At 41.1% G+C, this 14,205-nt stretch overlaps 1 protein-coding gene across 2 annotated transcripts in view; it reads left to right on the top strand.

Annotated features, from left to right (window-relative positions):
• csnk1a1 (casein kinase 1, alpha 1) overlaps positions 1-3,929 on the top strand; it is a 53,910-nt gene extending 49,981 nt beyond the window's left edge. For both annotated transcript variants that reach the window (XM_080201618.1, XM_080201620.1), the window contains one exon: positions 966-3,929. In XM_080201618.1, coding sequence (XP_080057744.1) covers positions 966-973 — 8 coding nt within the window. In that variant the 3' untranslated portion in view covers positions 974-3,929. The remainder of the gene's footprint in view (positions 1-965) is intronic.
• Positions 3,930-14,205: the final 10,276 nt, after the last annotated feature.

Here is a 14,205-nt window from a genome sequence, read left to right as displayed (position 1 = left end):
TGTGTGTTTGACTGAAACCACTCTTTTTGACCCATAACTAGTGACCTCACCTTCAGTTGCCTTGGCCTCAAACTTTGAAATATCCTTTCTACACTTCTGTCCCTGTACCTCTTTCTTCCTATTGAGGCACTTTTTAAAGCCTACCATTTTGATTAAGCTTTTGGTTACCTAATGCCCCCTTGTGTGGCTTATTGCCATTTTTTCTTTTTAAATGTACTTGTGAAGCCCTTTGAAATCTTTTCTTACATTAAAGATGCTAATAAGTTGCTGTCACATGTAATCTTGATGTGGATGTGCCGGCGTTGGACTGGGGTAAACACAGTAAAAAGTCTGACAACACCAGGTTTTAGTCCAACTGATTTATTTGATAGTAAACTCACAAGCTTTTGAGGGGACTCGCTCTTCATCAAGTGAATTCTCCATTCACCTGACGAAGAGGGAGTCCCCTCAAAAGCTTGAGTTTACTATCAAATAAATTGGTTGGACTAAAACCTGGTGTTGTCAGACTTTTTACATGTAATCTTACCAGAAGTAAACTTTCTTGTTTCTTGGCTAGCGCAAAAATATTCTCTGGCTACTCAAATTCTTTTGCCCTCCCTCTGACATCACATTAGGTGTTTGTTCCTCTTTCTAACGCTTGCACTCTCTTGACGACTGTTAGTCTTTACTTGTTTTTCCCTAATGGGAACAATGGCAGGAGAACGGCGAATGAGAAGAATATCAGCCATGATTGAATCGTAGAGCAGACTCGATGGGTTGAGTGGCTTGCTTCTGCTCCTGTATCTTATGGTCTTAATGAATGAGAATTAGTATACTTTGTATGAATGTGGTGGGAAGTAATGTTGCTGAATTTTTCCATATATATTGAGAACTACATAATTGATGTATAGAAATATTTTTGCTGAAATGTATCTGCAGTTAAAGGGTGCAGCAAATGAAATAATTTCATCCTCTATTTTCTGCAGGTTTCTGATCTCGAGGTTGGAACGAAGGAGCAAAGCAGCATGTGAGAGCAGGTTGCCTTTTGTCACTCCCCTTCTGATTTTTGTTTCACATGTACATGGCGTTCAGTGGACTACCATTTAACTGATGAATTAACTGAATCTACTGGATACAGCAGACTCTGGGAAGAGCATATAAAAACTGTACCTGCAACTGTAGCAGCCTTTAATCAAACTAATTCCTGGAAAAGCGCATTTTCATCTTTCGAAATAGAGCAACTGAAGCAGACTTGCTGGTGTTCAGTTTTCTTTATTCAATAAATGGGATGTAAGAAAGTGGTTGACACGGAGAGAAAATTAACATTGTGCATTTGCCAATTTTTTTCTTGTTTCCACACTGCTTGGAAGTTAAAGGATGTTTCTTAAGTTGCACATGGAAGCTGTTTCGTAAGCAGTCTCTGAATTTCGGCCCAAACTTGTACTTGAAAAGTGCACTGCATTGCTTATCTTTCCCTTGTATTGTGTTCCAAATTTCCTGTTGTCTGATGGAAAATGGTAAATATCTTAAGGCTGGGATTTCTCTATTAAAGCACCTGCAACCAGTAGTAAACTGATAGCAACCAAAGAATCCATGTTTTCTGTTGGAAGGACTCTGCCTGCTGTCTTTTGCTAGAGTGGCATCTAATGTGAAGAAATGACAAAAGTAGTGACTACTAGATAAATCTAGAACTCTGCATTAAGTATATTGTACTTGGTTAAAAGAAAAGCTTAGTCATCGCAAGCTTAGCTAACAACTTAAGACTGACCTTGTATGTAAATTGCTTAGATAGCATTGTAATCACTGTATACATCTACTCTGACCCGAGATTTACGGTGTTTTTGGACGTCAGCTTTTTGTTTACATGTTAATTGAATAAGAAAACACAGTTCTTGTAAAAGAATAGGGTTATTTTATATTGCTGTGCTGAATTTCCCTGTTTGCAATGCAACTCCCCTCAACTTTCACTTTTTTAAGAAAAAAAATCAAACTTTCAAATGCCAGTTCATTTAAAAATGTTGCATTTCTTCACAGATAGCTTTAGATTTGTAGACGGATGTACCTTTCTCCTTTTTTAATACGGTGGTTATTTTGTAATTTTTTGGGGGGCAGCGTTAGCTTTGCTGCTGCAGTGAATTGATTGGTTATAGAAAGAATATGTATCCAAGATGGAGCCTCTGCAGCTACTAAGCAAATACCATTGTATATTCAATGGCTGAACTTTGGAGTTTCTTTGAAATTTAAAAGCGTGTTGGAGGTTTTTTTACTTTTTCTTTTGATCTTGTAAAATGAATGAAAATTAACTGATGTTTTGCAGTCAAGATGTACAGTGCAGAAATGGCAACTGTTGCTGGCTGTGATTCTGGCCCAGCTGAAACCTTTTATTGCTGGAAGTACTTTAACAGTGTAATTTATTTCTTTTTAGCATGTAAGAATAAATTAAAAATTACTTGTCGGAACCACCTGACCAGTCTTAGTTCTTGCCAATTCATCATGCAAGTACTGTCAGATGTAATATTCATATTTCTATCAATTTTACGCATTTGATCAAATTAATTTGAATTTTTTTGATTTATTACACGGTATACCTCCCTCCTCTCGCTCATTAAATCTTTGGAACAGATTTTGGAAGGAAAGATGGAGTATGTTTATTTGCTCTGTCCTTTAAAAGCACAAGTAAAAAATATTCTTTCTGAATTTAGTTATTGGTAGCATGGAGATCTTTGAGTATACTTTATTCCTGCTGCCCTGCTTCAATGCAGTCTTATGTTATTAACCCGAAATGTAACTGCTTGATAACTTGACTTCATAACAGCCTCCAGAATCAGCACAGTGTAGTTCCATCTAGCTTGAAACAGCATCTCCTGTGTTTTGTAGGTTGTAACCCCCAGCATGTTACTGCTTGATGACATGACTAGCATGGCTTATCAGAGTAGGGTTGTCTTTGTCAATGCTCTCTGCTGACCACATTTGTGCATCTCTTGAAATGTTAAAGAAACTTAATGGCTGTTTCCTATTTAAATAAGAAGGGTACTTTAATGGGAAAGTGCTACTTGAACCTTTCCTTCATTAAGCAATTTGCAACTTATTGGCCTTTTTGAATTGGACTATTTTAATTTGTATATTCAAATTGTTCTGGGGGATAGACATTCACATTTTGGGGTCCTGTTTATTTTCAATCCTGACCAAAATTTTCAAGTTCAGTTCAAGCTGAAGTCCAGTGACTTACTTAAAACATACCCCTTAACTCCTGAGATTTGGCTACAACGAAATGTATATCTTGAGTTTGATTGCAGGTTGGTTTTTGAGATCAAGAGGTATTTGACATAATGAATACTGATACAAACTGTTGGAACCATTAGTTTGCCATTGAAAAGTATGGGAATAATGGTAAATCTTAGATAAGCAAGTTCATGTTTAGAGCCAGGGAAATCTTTTGTTTGCTAAGGTACATTTTAATGTAGGTGTGTTGCTCCTTGCACCTCTTCTTACATCTTCATGTTCTGCAACAAAAATTCAAAGGCGCAGTGCCTAGGCATTGAGGGAAAACTGGCAATTGCTAATTGAAGAAGTTTTTAAAAAATAACCTCGAGTCGTGCAAAGTGATAGCTAAATAGAGGTGGTGATTTCTTCTTTGACAATGCACTGAATTGTCAAAAATACCGAATATCGAATAGTAATACTGCCAAATAGCAATTTATCTTGTCCCTGTTGAGACTGAGCTGCTGTTTAATCATTTCTTTTTCATCTACTCTAGTTAATTTTGTTTTTCAGAATGAGTGTGCAATTATGGGTTTTGTATATCAAATATCTGTATATACTGGGATATTGTGACATCTAAGTGAGAGTAATGTGTTTGCCAATCAGCTTTCAATTTTTGAAGTGTACAGCTGTATTACTTCTGTTGCATCTATTTGAAAGTCTGAAATAAAATACACATTTTGAATTAATCAGATGCAAACCTGTGCAAATTGTTGGTGGGCCATGAGTATTAACTTGAAGCCAAGGACAAAATCCAGTTGCTTGTTTGATTCTGGCAACGTGCACCCGATAAATGTTTGAAGGATTACTTGACTACACGAAAGTATGCTTCAAGATGACATTTGCGTTATTTTCCTAAATGTGCTTGTTGATCTTGTGCTGGTGTAGGTGAAATATTTGGTTTATTACTGCTGTGAAAAATGACCACATAGTGACCACTTTTTTGGAAATTATGCTGATAGGTTGCAATATTTTTGAATACACCTGCAATTGTCTGGAAATGGTCCTAGGATGAGAAATACTGATCCATACTGAAATGAAACTAGACTATAGGAAGTAGCTGTCCAGCAAATTAAAAAATATTGTCTCCAAGATGCCTGCTGGGCTTGTTAAAGAAGCAGAATATTTGGTTATATTCAGTACTGTAATGCAAGGAATTTGTAATAGTTGAAGCATTTATCTGTATTTGTGGTATTAACTACATAATTGCTTCATTGCTTGTGATTAAAATTGTTGTTGCTGAAGGCATTACATTGTAAAATGCAAATTCTTGGATTGTACTTCCTTAGGTTTTAACATAAGAACATGAGAAATAGGAGCAGGAGTAGGCCATCTAGCCCTTCGAGCCTGCCCCGCCATTCAATAAGATCATGGCTGATCTGTCGTGGCTCAGTTCCACATTCCCGCCCTCTCCCCATAACCCTTAATCCCCTCTCTTATCAAAAACCCATCAACCCACGTCTTAAAAATATTTAGCGAGGTAGCCTCCACCACTTCAACGGGCAGAGAATTCCAGAGATACACCACCCTTCGAAGAAGTGCTTCCTCAACTCCGTTCTAAACCGCCCCCCCTCCTTTATCTTGAGGCTGTGCCCCCTAGTCCTACTGTCCTTTCTGAGCGGGAAGAATCTCTCCACCTCTATCCTATCCATCCCATTCATCATCTTATACGTCTCAATGAGATCTCCCCTCATTCTTCTAAACTCTAACGAGTACAAGCCTAGTTTATTCAGCCTCTCCTCATAGCTCAACCCCTTCAACTCCGGCATCAGCCTAGTACACCTCCTCTGCACTCCCTCCAAGGCCAAAATATCCTTGCGTAAGTACGGCGCCCAAAACTGCACACAGTACTCCAGCTGCGGCCTCACCAATGCCCTATACAGCTGCAGCAAGACCTCTCTACTTTTATATTCAATCCCCCTCGCTATGAAGGCCAGCATCCCATTAGCCTTCCTGACCACCTGCAGGCTGGGTTTTTGCGACTCATGCACAAGGACCCCGAGGTCCCTCTGCACCGTCGCCTGCTGCAGTTTTTCGCCACGTAAGTAATAATCCTTCCTACCGTTATTCCTACCAGCGTGGACCACCTCGCACTTGCCAACATTAAATTCCATTTGCCAGTTCTTGGCCCATTCGCCCAGCCTATCTAGATCCTGCTGTAGACTCTCCACACCCTCTGCGCAATTTGCCGTTCCACCAATCTTGGTGTCATCAGCAAATTTCGACACCACACACTCGGTTCCCTCCTCCAGATCATCTATATAAATGGTAAATAGCTGTGGCCCCAGCACCGACCCCTGGGGCACTCCACTAGTCACCATCCGCCAATCCTGCAATTTTCTGCATGATAAATAATTTATCTGATTGTGTTAAATGATAAATTTGAAAGAAATGTTTAAGAATGCATCTAATCGTTCAGGTGAGGTGTAATATATATTTGGATAGATATTAAATTATAGAAGTTATGAAGGGCAAAGATGTTCTAATTGGCTTGACATCTTAAGGATCTACATCATAATTCTGTAGCGCCTTTCAGGTCATCAGACTACTTTCCACCCAGCATCAAGCATACCTTGCATGGTCTCAAATTGTATGTTGCATTTCTGCATATTTTTCTCTAGTCATTGACTTGAATGTTATTCTTGTATGTATACTGATGCTTTATTCAATTGTTAGTAGTTGACATTGTTTCCCAAATTAAAAAGGGTATTTCATGAGTGTCAATATTTACTGCATCAGGTGCCCCATTGTTGAAGTACACTCGTTCAGTTTCCATTCAGATTTTTATCATATCTTAATGGCTTTGATACAACTGCAGGCCATTTTTCCTTGTGGGTTTTTTGTTTGTGGAGTTAATGCATCTTGAAATGCCAAGTGAGTCAGTTTTAAAATTAACACGCAATTCATTGAACCATTTTGATATTAAGAGCTAAATTATTTTTCATTTTGCAGCTGGCAAGATTGAAGTCGACTTCAACCATTATCTTTTTAATGCAAATTTATTGGAAGCTATCTGGATTTTTTCACATCAGAGATGAGTTTGAATCTGTTAAATGCTTTTGTGACTTTAAATTATGTAAGATACAGATTGGAATCTGTGTTGTAGGTTAAGGGAAAAGCAATCAAAACACCGAGAAAACATGACTTGTGGCTCTCAACTACTGGAGTAGGCTTTGGAGCAAGTGAACAACTGATGTGTGAAACATTAATTGATAAAACCTTTTGCCCCTACTGATACTTTGGTGCGAAAAGTTGTGTTAAATTGCTCATCTGAAATCCAACACTAAGGAAAGTAGCCACTGTATCTGATGATTTTGTTGAACTCTTGTTTATTTTTTTCCATGAGGACCACAATTCTGGCAGTCTTCCATTACTACAAGTGAGACAGACCAAAATTGTCATCCTGATCCAAATTGTAGTGAGTTGCTTCCCTGGGTTGGTGGTCTACACGTATCATTTTATGTAACGAAGCCCCTTAATGTAGCCAGAGTCGAAATGGTTTGTAATTTCCCCATCAATAGATGAAAAATGACAGGAATTGATTACATGTTGATGCAATCAGAGGCATCTGCCTTAATGGGCAAGAGAAATTAGAGCAGTAATCCTTGAAAAGGCAGAGGAGGAAGACCACAAGTTTAAAAATGCACAAGGGAGCACATTACAATGACAACCAGTTCTTTTTACTGGGAGCTGTTTGTTGAAGGTGTGCAATCATTCAGTTTGATCTAAGATTGCCCAACACTCCCATACTGGACGGAGCCAATAGTCCTGGGGTCACCTGACCCTGTGCCCACACATCAACTGTAAAATGTCGTCCTCCGTTGGCATCAGCATTGGCAGACTTGGAACACCCATTACCTGTATGGCTGTGTTCCAGCACGCTGTTCCACTTCTCCTTCCCATTGTCTGCCCCTTCCTGCCTTCTATTCCTGTGGTCAGCGGGATGGTAAAATTACAGTGTGCATATTTTAAAATGTAAACCCATCTCATGCTGCAATCTAATCCAATTTGAGGAGAACTTCAATTGAACAAAAGTTGAATGCTTCAGACCTTGTCTTTTATTGAGGACAAAAGCAGGGAGTTCTTGTTTACTTTTCTGTTGCACAGTTCTGGGATTTTTATATTCTGAATGCAACTCACCAGTTCTCTAAAGAATTTTGTTTGATCTAATGTAAATTGGCCAAGAAATCTAGAAGTGACTTCTCTACTTAATTGGATGGGGGAGGGGGGGTGGTGCTGGTGGCAAGATAAAAGACTCAAATTCTTCCATGATCTGGAATATAAAACCGATGTGAAATGGGAAAGTTGCAAAACGTAACTGCTTTCCAGCCTAGATATCCACCTGGTAGTCATTTAACAATGTATCTGATCTAGCACTTTAAGGTTTCTCCTGCGCAAAATTTCCCACTGGAAAAGCAGGCAAGAAAGCTGAGGGGTTCTGATTAGTTCTTTTACCAGAAAAAAAGGTAGATTAAGGTGATTCAAGTGCTTTGCTGGATTCCAAATGGTCCTCCAAAAATGGAGAGAGCAAAGGGTGCATCCGTGACAAATTATTTACTTATGACCTAAAATTACTTACTGCCATATTTCACTTTCTTTCTTGCAGCTAGATTTTGATTTTTAAAACATATTTGTAATGCGGAACAATGTTCAGTTTACCATTTGATGTCAGTTGCAGAATCTTGGTATGCATATCTCCTTGTGGGATCCAGCTGATGTCAACTTGGATAAACTGGATAATTTTCTTTGCAAAACAGAAAAACAATGGGTAGCTTACAAATGGCAGACTGTAATGCTTAACTGGCGCACTTCTCTCCACCACGACTTGAGCAAAATTAAATGCAAGACAATGGAAGACATTTTTGAATGTTTATTACAATATGGTTCTGCAGCAGAGAAAACATTTTTATTTAACTGCTTTTGTGAAGTTTTTTGACTATTACTTGGTCATAACAGCTGCATGTGTTTGTGCCTATTAATGTATACCTTATCCAAAGTGTCTTTCAAGTTTTTATGCAACTTTAAACATTGGATGTCACATGCTAACTGAAAACGTGTAAGCATAATTCATGTAGTTTTTTTAAAAACTTTTGCATTTATATAGTGGCTGATGACCACTGGATGTCTCAACGCACTTAACAGAAATTAAATACTTTTTGAATTGGGTCACTGTTATAATGTAGGAAAGACAAAAACTAATTTGTGCTCAGCAAACTCAAACCACAATGTAACGAATGACAAGGTAACAATTTTTGTGATATTTATCAAGGAATGATTATTGGCCAGGAGTCCAGGGATAACTCCCCTGCTGCTCTTCAAAACAATGCCATGCAGACAGGCTGATGGGACCATGGTCTAGTGTCTCGTCTGAAAAACAATACCTCTGCAATTCCCCCTGCACTGGAGTGTCAGCCTTGATTTTTCTGCTTAAACCTGGACTTCCAGAACTTGATCCCAGAACTTCTGATTCAGAGGCAAGTGGCTACCAACTGATTCACAATTGGTGCACAATAATGTACACAACAAAAATTAAGGACAATTAAGAGGGAAGGAAGGAATGAAAGGGCACAAGTGTTAAATAGCTCTTTATTCAGTATGTAATCAGTAGCTTTTTGCTATAATTGTATTAGAAACAACTAATTGCAAAGATCGGAACATCTTGTTAACCATATCAGATATCTTGAAGCCAGAAGTCGTCTTCTGCAACTGTCAGAGGAGCCTTGTGTTGCAAGTGCACCATATTTGTATTGAATGGGTTTAAGTACTAACTTGTGACGTTCAGAGTGCTTTGAAATTCCATTTAACTTTATTGGATTTTTGCTTTTTGATCTCTAATCTTATAATTGCATTTAAAATGCATAGAGCCATAGTTTCTGTGCAACTGCAGAGCTGTACTTGAGTCAATTATGTGGAGTTAAATGACTAAACTAGGAAATTTCTAATTTTCGGGAATCAATTATAACTTCTAGGAGTTGTTTTGAATTTCAAAATTACTATTGGAATACCTTGTTCTCTTCTGTCTGAAACAAAAATGATTAAAGATAAACTAGACACTTTCAGGATCTTGATTCAAGCTTGACTGAAATGATGCAAATTGTTCATCTGCACAGTTAAGGGAAGAAATAAACCTTTTTCAAAGTGTGACTTGTTTTTTCCAATTTTTTTCATGGCATGCAAATATCACTGACAAGGCCAACATTTTTTACTCATCCCTAAATTGCTATCAAGAGGAATGTGATGAGTTGCCATGTTGAATTGCTGCAGTCTCTCATAGGTATACCCCACCATACTGGGTAAGTTCCAGCATTTTGACCCCAACGACTGAAGGAACAGTGAAGGTTGTGTGTGGTTTGCAGAGAGCTTGCAGATGGCATTCTCATGTAACTATATCTTTGTTTTTCTACACTGAGACTACACTGGCTGGAGTCATGCCTAGCACAATGGAAGATGGTAATGGCAGATAGTTGATCGTTTCAATCCCGGCATACCATTGCAGCAGTTCCTCGGGGTCATGACTTGGGCCAAACTGTCTGCAGCTACTTTGTGGATGACTTTCCCTCCATCATAAGGTGACAAGTAGGGAAGTTTGTGAATGATTGCATGGTGTTTAACCATGACAACTCCTTCAGTACTGAAGCAGTCCATGTCCATGTGCAGCTATACCTGGACACCATTCAGGCTTGGACTGATAGCCACAAGCAACCTTTGTGCCACAAGTACCAGGCAATGACCATCTCCAACAAGAGAAAATTGAATGCCATGGTGAGATGGTTCAATGACATCATTAAATCATCACTATCAATATCCTGGGGGTTACAATTGGCCATAAACAGAAGCTGACATGCAAATACTTCGACACGAGAAGGACTGTGCAGAATTCTAGTGAGTAACTCACTTCCCAAACTTGTCTGCCATCTTCAAGGCAAAAGTCAGAAGCATGATGGAATACTCTCCCCTGCCTGGATGAGTGCTGCTCCGACAACAACCAAGAATCTTGATACCATCCAGGACAAAGCAGACCATTTGATTAACACCCCATTCACCACTTTCAACATTCAGAGCTTTTGATGCACAGTAGCAGTAATGTGTGTGTGCAATCTACAAGATGCAGTGCAACAACTTGACCAGGCTCCTTCAACAGCACCTTCCAAACCTGTGACCTACCACCAGGAAAGTCAAGGGCGACAAGATGCATGATAACTTCACTACCTGCAAGCTACTCTGAATGTCACACCCCAATCTGACTTAGAACTGTATCACCATTCCTTCACTGCTAGATTACAATTCTGGAATTCATAACTGTGCTGACAGTCCATCACCTGGGCTGCAGCAGTTCAAGAAGGTGGCTCACCATCATCTCTAGGCAATAAATGCTTTAGCCAATGACTCAAGCTGTGAAAAATGTTGCTCCGGCTGATAATTTGGAAGCAGTCCTTTGTGGATTCACAGATTTGCCATTTCATCTTTTAATTATACCTGGTGTTGAACCTAGCTGATACACTGATGGATCGAGGAATATGCTGTAAGGTTACAGATAGTGGTGGAATATAGTGCTACTACTGATAGCCCATAGTACCTCATGGGGTTTCAATTTTAAGCTGCTAGATTTGTTCTCGCACAATGGTAGTGCCACACAGCACACTGGCTGGTGATCTCGATGTGAAGAGGCGATCAATCTTTCCCCATGTCTGGCAGCTGTATCCTTCAGGACTTAATCAGCTTGGTCAATAATGATAATTGACCAATCTTGGTGATGGGCATTGAAATCCCCTATCCAAAGTACAGCCTGTGACCTTACTACCTTGGTGCTTAAACAAGTGATACTCAATATTTGAGAAATACCAATTGATCAGTTGCAAGACAGCTGGAGGCTTGTTTGCCCTGATGCCACAAGTTTTGAGATCTGACAATGTTGAGAACTCTAGCATATGCCATCCTGGTTGTATACCACTGGTAGATTAGCCCAATAGGTGGGACAAGATGTAATTGGGGATGGTGGAAGAGCTGAGACATTGGCTGAAGCCTGTGGAACAGCTTTCTCAAATCTGGTGCAAGTCCCTCTATTAGTGAGGAGAGCTTTGCAGGGCCAACTGGGCAAGCTATGTCTTTGATCAGTACACAAACTACTGTCAGGTGGTCTAGTTTATGGCACTTGACGGGTGGCACTTGAATCCCAGGCGGACCAATATCTTGGCGGGAAGGTTGGCTAGGGCTACTGCGGGGATTTTAAACTAGAAAGGTTGGGAGGAGGGAATAGAGATGAGGTGACAGAGCGAGGAGGTTAGCTCCCAAGTAGACAAGGACTGTAGACAGTATGAGAGGGAGGTTAGACAGGTGATGGAGAAGGGAAGTGCCCAGACCGAGGGTCTGAGGTGTCTATTTTAATGCCAGGAGTGTAGTGAATAAAGTAGATGAGCTTAGGGCATGGATTGCTGCTTGGGAATGTGATGTGCTGGCCATTACGGAGACTTGGATGTCTCGGGGACAGGACTGGGTACTTCAGGTGCCGGGATTCGGATGTTTCAGGAAGGACAGGGAGGAGGCAAAAGAGGTGGCGGAGTGACACTTGATCAGAGAAGGTGGATGCCGTGGAGGGACTGTCTACGGAGTCTCTGTGGGTGGAAGTTAGGAACAGCAAAGGGTCAATAACTTTGCTGGGTGTTTTCTATAGGCCGCCCAATAGTGACAGGGAAGTTGAGGTGCAGATAGGGAAACAGATCCTAGAGAGATGTAGTAATAACAGTTGTCAAAATGGGAGACTTTAATTTCCCAAACATTGACTGGAATATCCCTCGGGTAAGGGGTTTAGTTGGGGAGGAGTTTGTTAGGTGTGTTCAGGAGGGTTTCCTGACACAGCACGTGGATAAGCCTACGAGAGGAGACGCTGTACTTGACCTGGTGCTGGCTAATGAGCCAGTACAGGTGTCGGATCTCTCGGTGGCAGAGCATCTCGGGGATGGAGATCATAATTCTATCTCCTTCATGATAGCATTGGAAAGAGATAGGATCAGGCAGGCTAGGAAGGTGTTTATCTGGAGTAAGGGGAAATATGAAGACATCAGGCAGATAATTGGACGAGTAAACTGGAAGGAGGTGTTCTTGGGGAAAAGTACTGAAGGAAGGTGGCGAATTTTCAAAGAATGTTTGACTGGAGCTCTGCATGACAACGTTCAGATGAGACAAGGAGGTTTTGGTAGGTCGCGGGAACTATGGTGCACGAAAGTTGTAATTAACCTAGTCAGGAAGAAAAGAAAGGCTACAGAGCTAGGAGATGTTAAGGATCTAGAGGAGTATAAGGCCTGTAGAAAGGAGCTTAAAGAGGAAATTAGGAGAGCCGGAAGGGGTCATGAGAAGGCCTTGGCAGGTAAGATTAAAGAGGATCCCAAGGCATTCTACAAATATGCAAAGAGTAAAAGGATGAGAAGTGAAGGGATAGGACCTATAAAAGGGGGGAAAAGTCTGTGTGGAACCGGAAGAAATGGCAGAGGTGCTTAATGAGTACTTGCCTCGGTATTCACGGTGGAAAGTGATCTGGGAGGTGTACTACAGGTTTGCAGTGGACTGAAAAGATTGAGTATGTGGGCATTAAGAAAGGATGTGTTGGAACTTTTAAATTCTATCAAGATAAGTCGCTGGCGCCGGATGGGATGTACCCCACCCCAGGTTACTGAGGGAGGTGAGGGAATTGATTGCAGAGCCCCTGGCGATGATCTTTGCATCGCCGATGGAGACGGGAGAGGTTCTGGAGGATTGCGGATGTGGTTCCTGTTCCCAAGAAAGGGAACAGGGATAGCCCAGGAAATTACCGACCAGTGAGTCTGACCTCAGTGGTTGGTAAGTTGATGGAGAGGATTCTGAGGGACAAGATTTATGAGCATTTAAAGTTTAGAATGATCAGAAATAGCATGGCTTTGTCAAGGGCAGGTCGTGCCTTACGAGCCTAGTTGAATTCTTTGAAAATGTGACTGAACACACTGACGAAGGAAGAGCGGTGGATGTGGTTTACATGGACTTCAGCAAGGCATTTGACAAGGTCCCCCATGCAAGACTTCCTGAAGGTGAGAGGGCATGGTATCCAAGGGGCTTTGGCCTTGTGGATCCAGAACTGGCTTGCCTGCAGAAGGCAGAGAGTGGTTGTAGATGTGTCTTTTTCTGCATGGAGCTCAGTCACCAGTAGAGTGCCCCAGGGATCTGTTCTCGGACCCTTGCTGTTTGTCATTTTCATAAATGACCTGGATGAGGAAGTGGAGGGATGGATTAGTAAGTTTGCCGACAATATGAAGGTTGGTGTTGTGGATAGTCTGGAGGGATGTCAGAAGTTGCAGCGTGACATAGATAGGATGCAAGATTGGGTGGAGAAGCGGCAGATGGACTTCAATGTGGATAAAGGTGTAGTGGTCCATTTTGGCAGGACCAATGGTATGAAGGAGTACAATATCAAGGGTAGGAGTCTTAGCAGTGTTGAGGAGCAGAAGGATCTTGGGGCCTGGGTCCATAGGACTCTTAAATTGGCCTCACAGGTGGAGGATGTGGCCAAGAAGGCGTATGGTGTACTGGCCTTCATTTAATCGAGGGATTGAGGTTAGGAGTTGGGAGGTAATGCTGCAATTTTATAAGACCCTTGTCAGACCTCACTTGGAGTACTGTGTGCAGTTCTGGTCACCTCACAACAGGAAGGATGTGGAAGCTATTGAGAGGGTGCAGAGGAGATTTACAAGGATGTTGCCTGGATTGAGAGGCATGCCTTAGGTTGAGGGAGCTAGGTCTCATCTCTTTGGAGAGACGAAGGTTGAGAGACGACCTGATAGAGGTTTATAAAATGCTAAGAGGAATAGATAGGGTAGATTCTCGGAGGCTATTTCCCAGGGCTGAAATGGTCACTACGAGAGGAGACAGGTTTAAGGTGCTGGGAAGCAAGTACAGAGATGTTAGGGATAAGTTTTTCACTCAGAGGGTGGTGAGTGA

Source organism: Carcharhinus amblyrhynchos, chromosome 13, assembly GCF_965287045.1.
Source record: "Carcharhinus amblyrhynchos chromosome 13, sCarAmb.v2.hapA, whole genome shotgun sequence".
NCBI classification, from domain to species: domain Eukaryota; kingdom Metazoa; phylum Chordata; class Chondrichthyes; order Carcharhiniformes; family Carcharhinidae; genus Carcharhinus; species Carcharhinus amblyrhynchos.
This window is presented reverse-complemented; position numbering and strand designations above follow the sequence as displayed.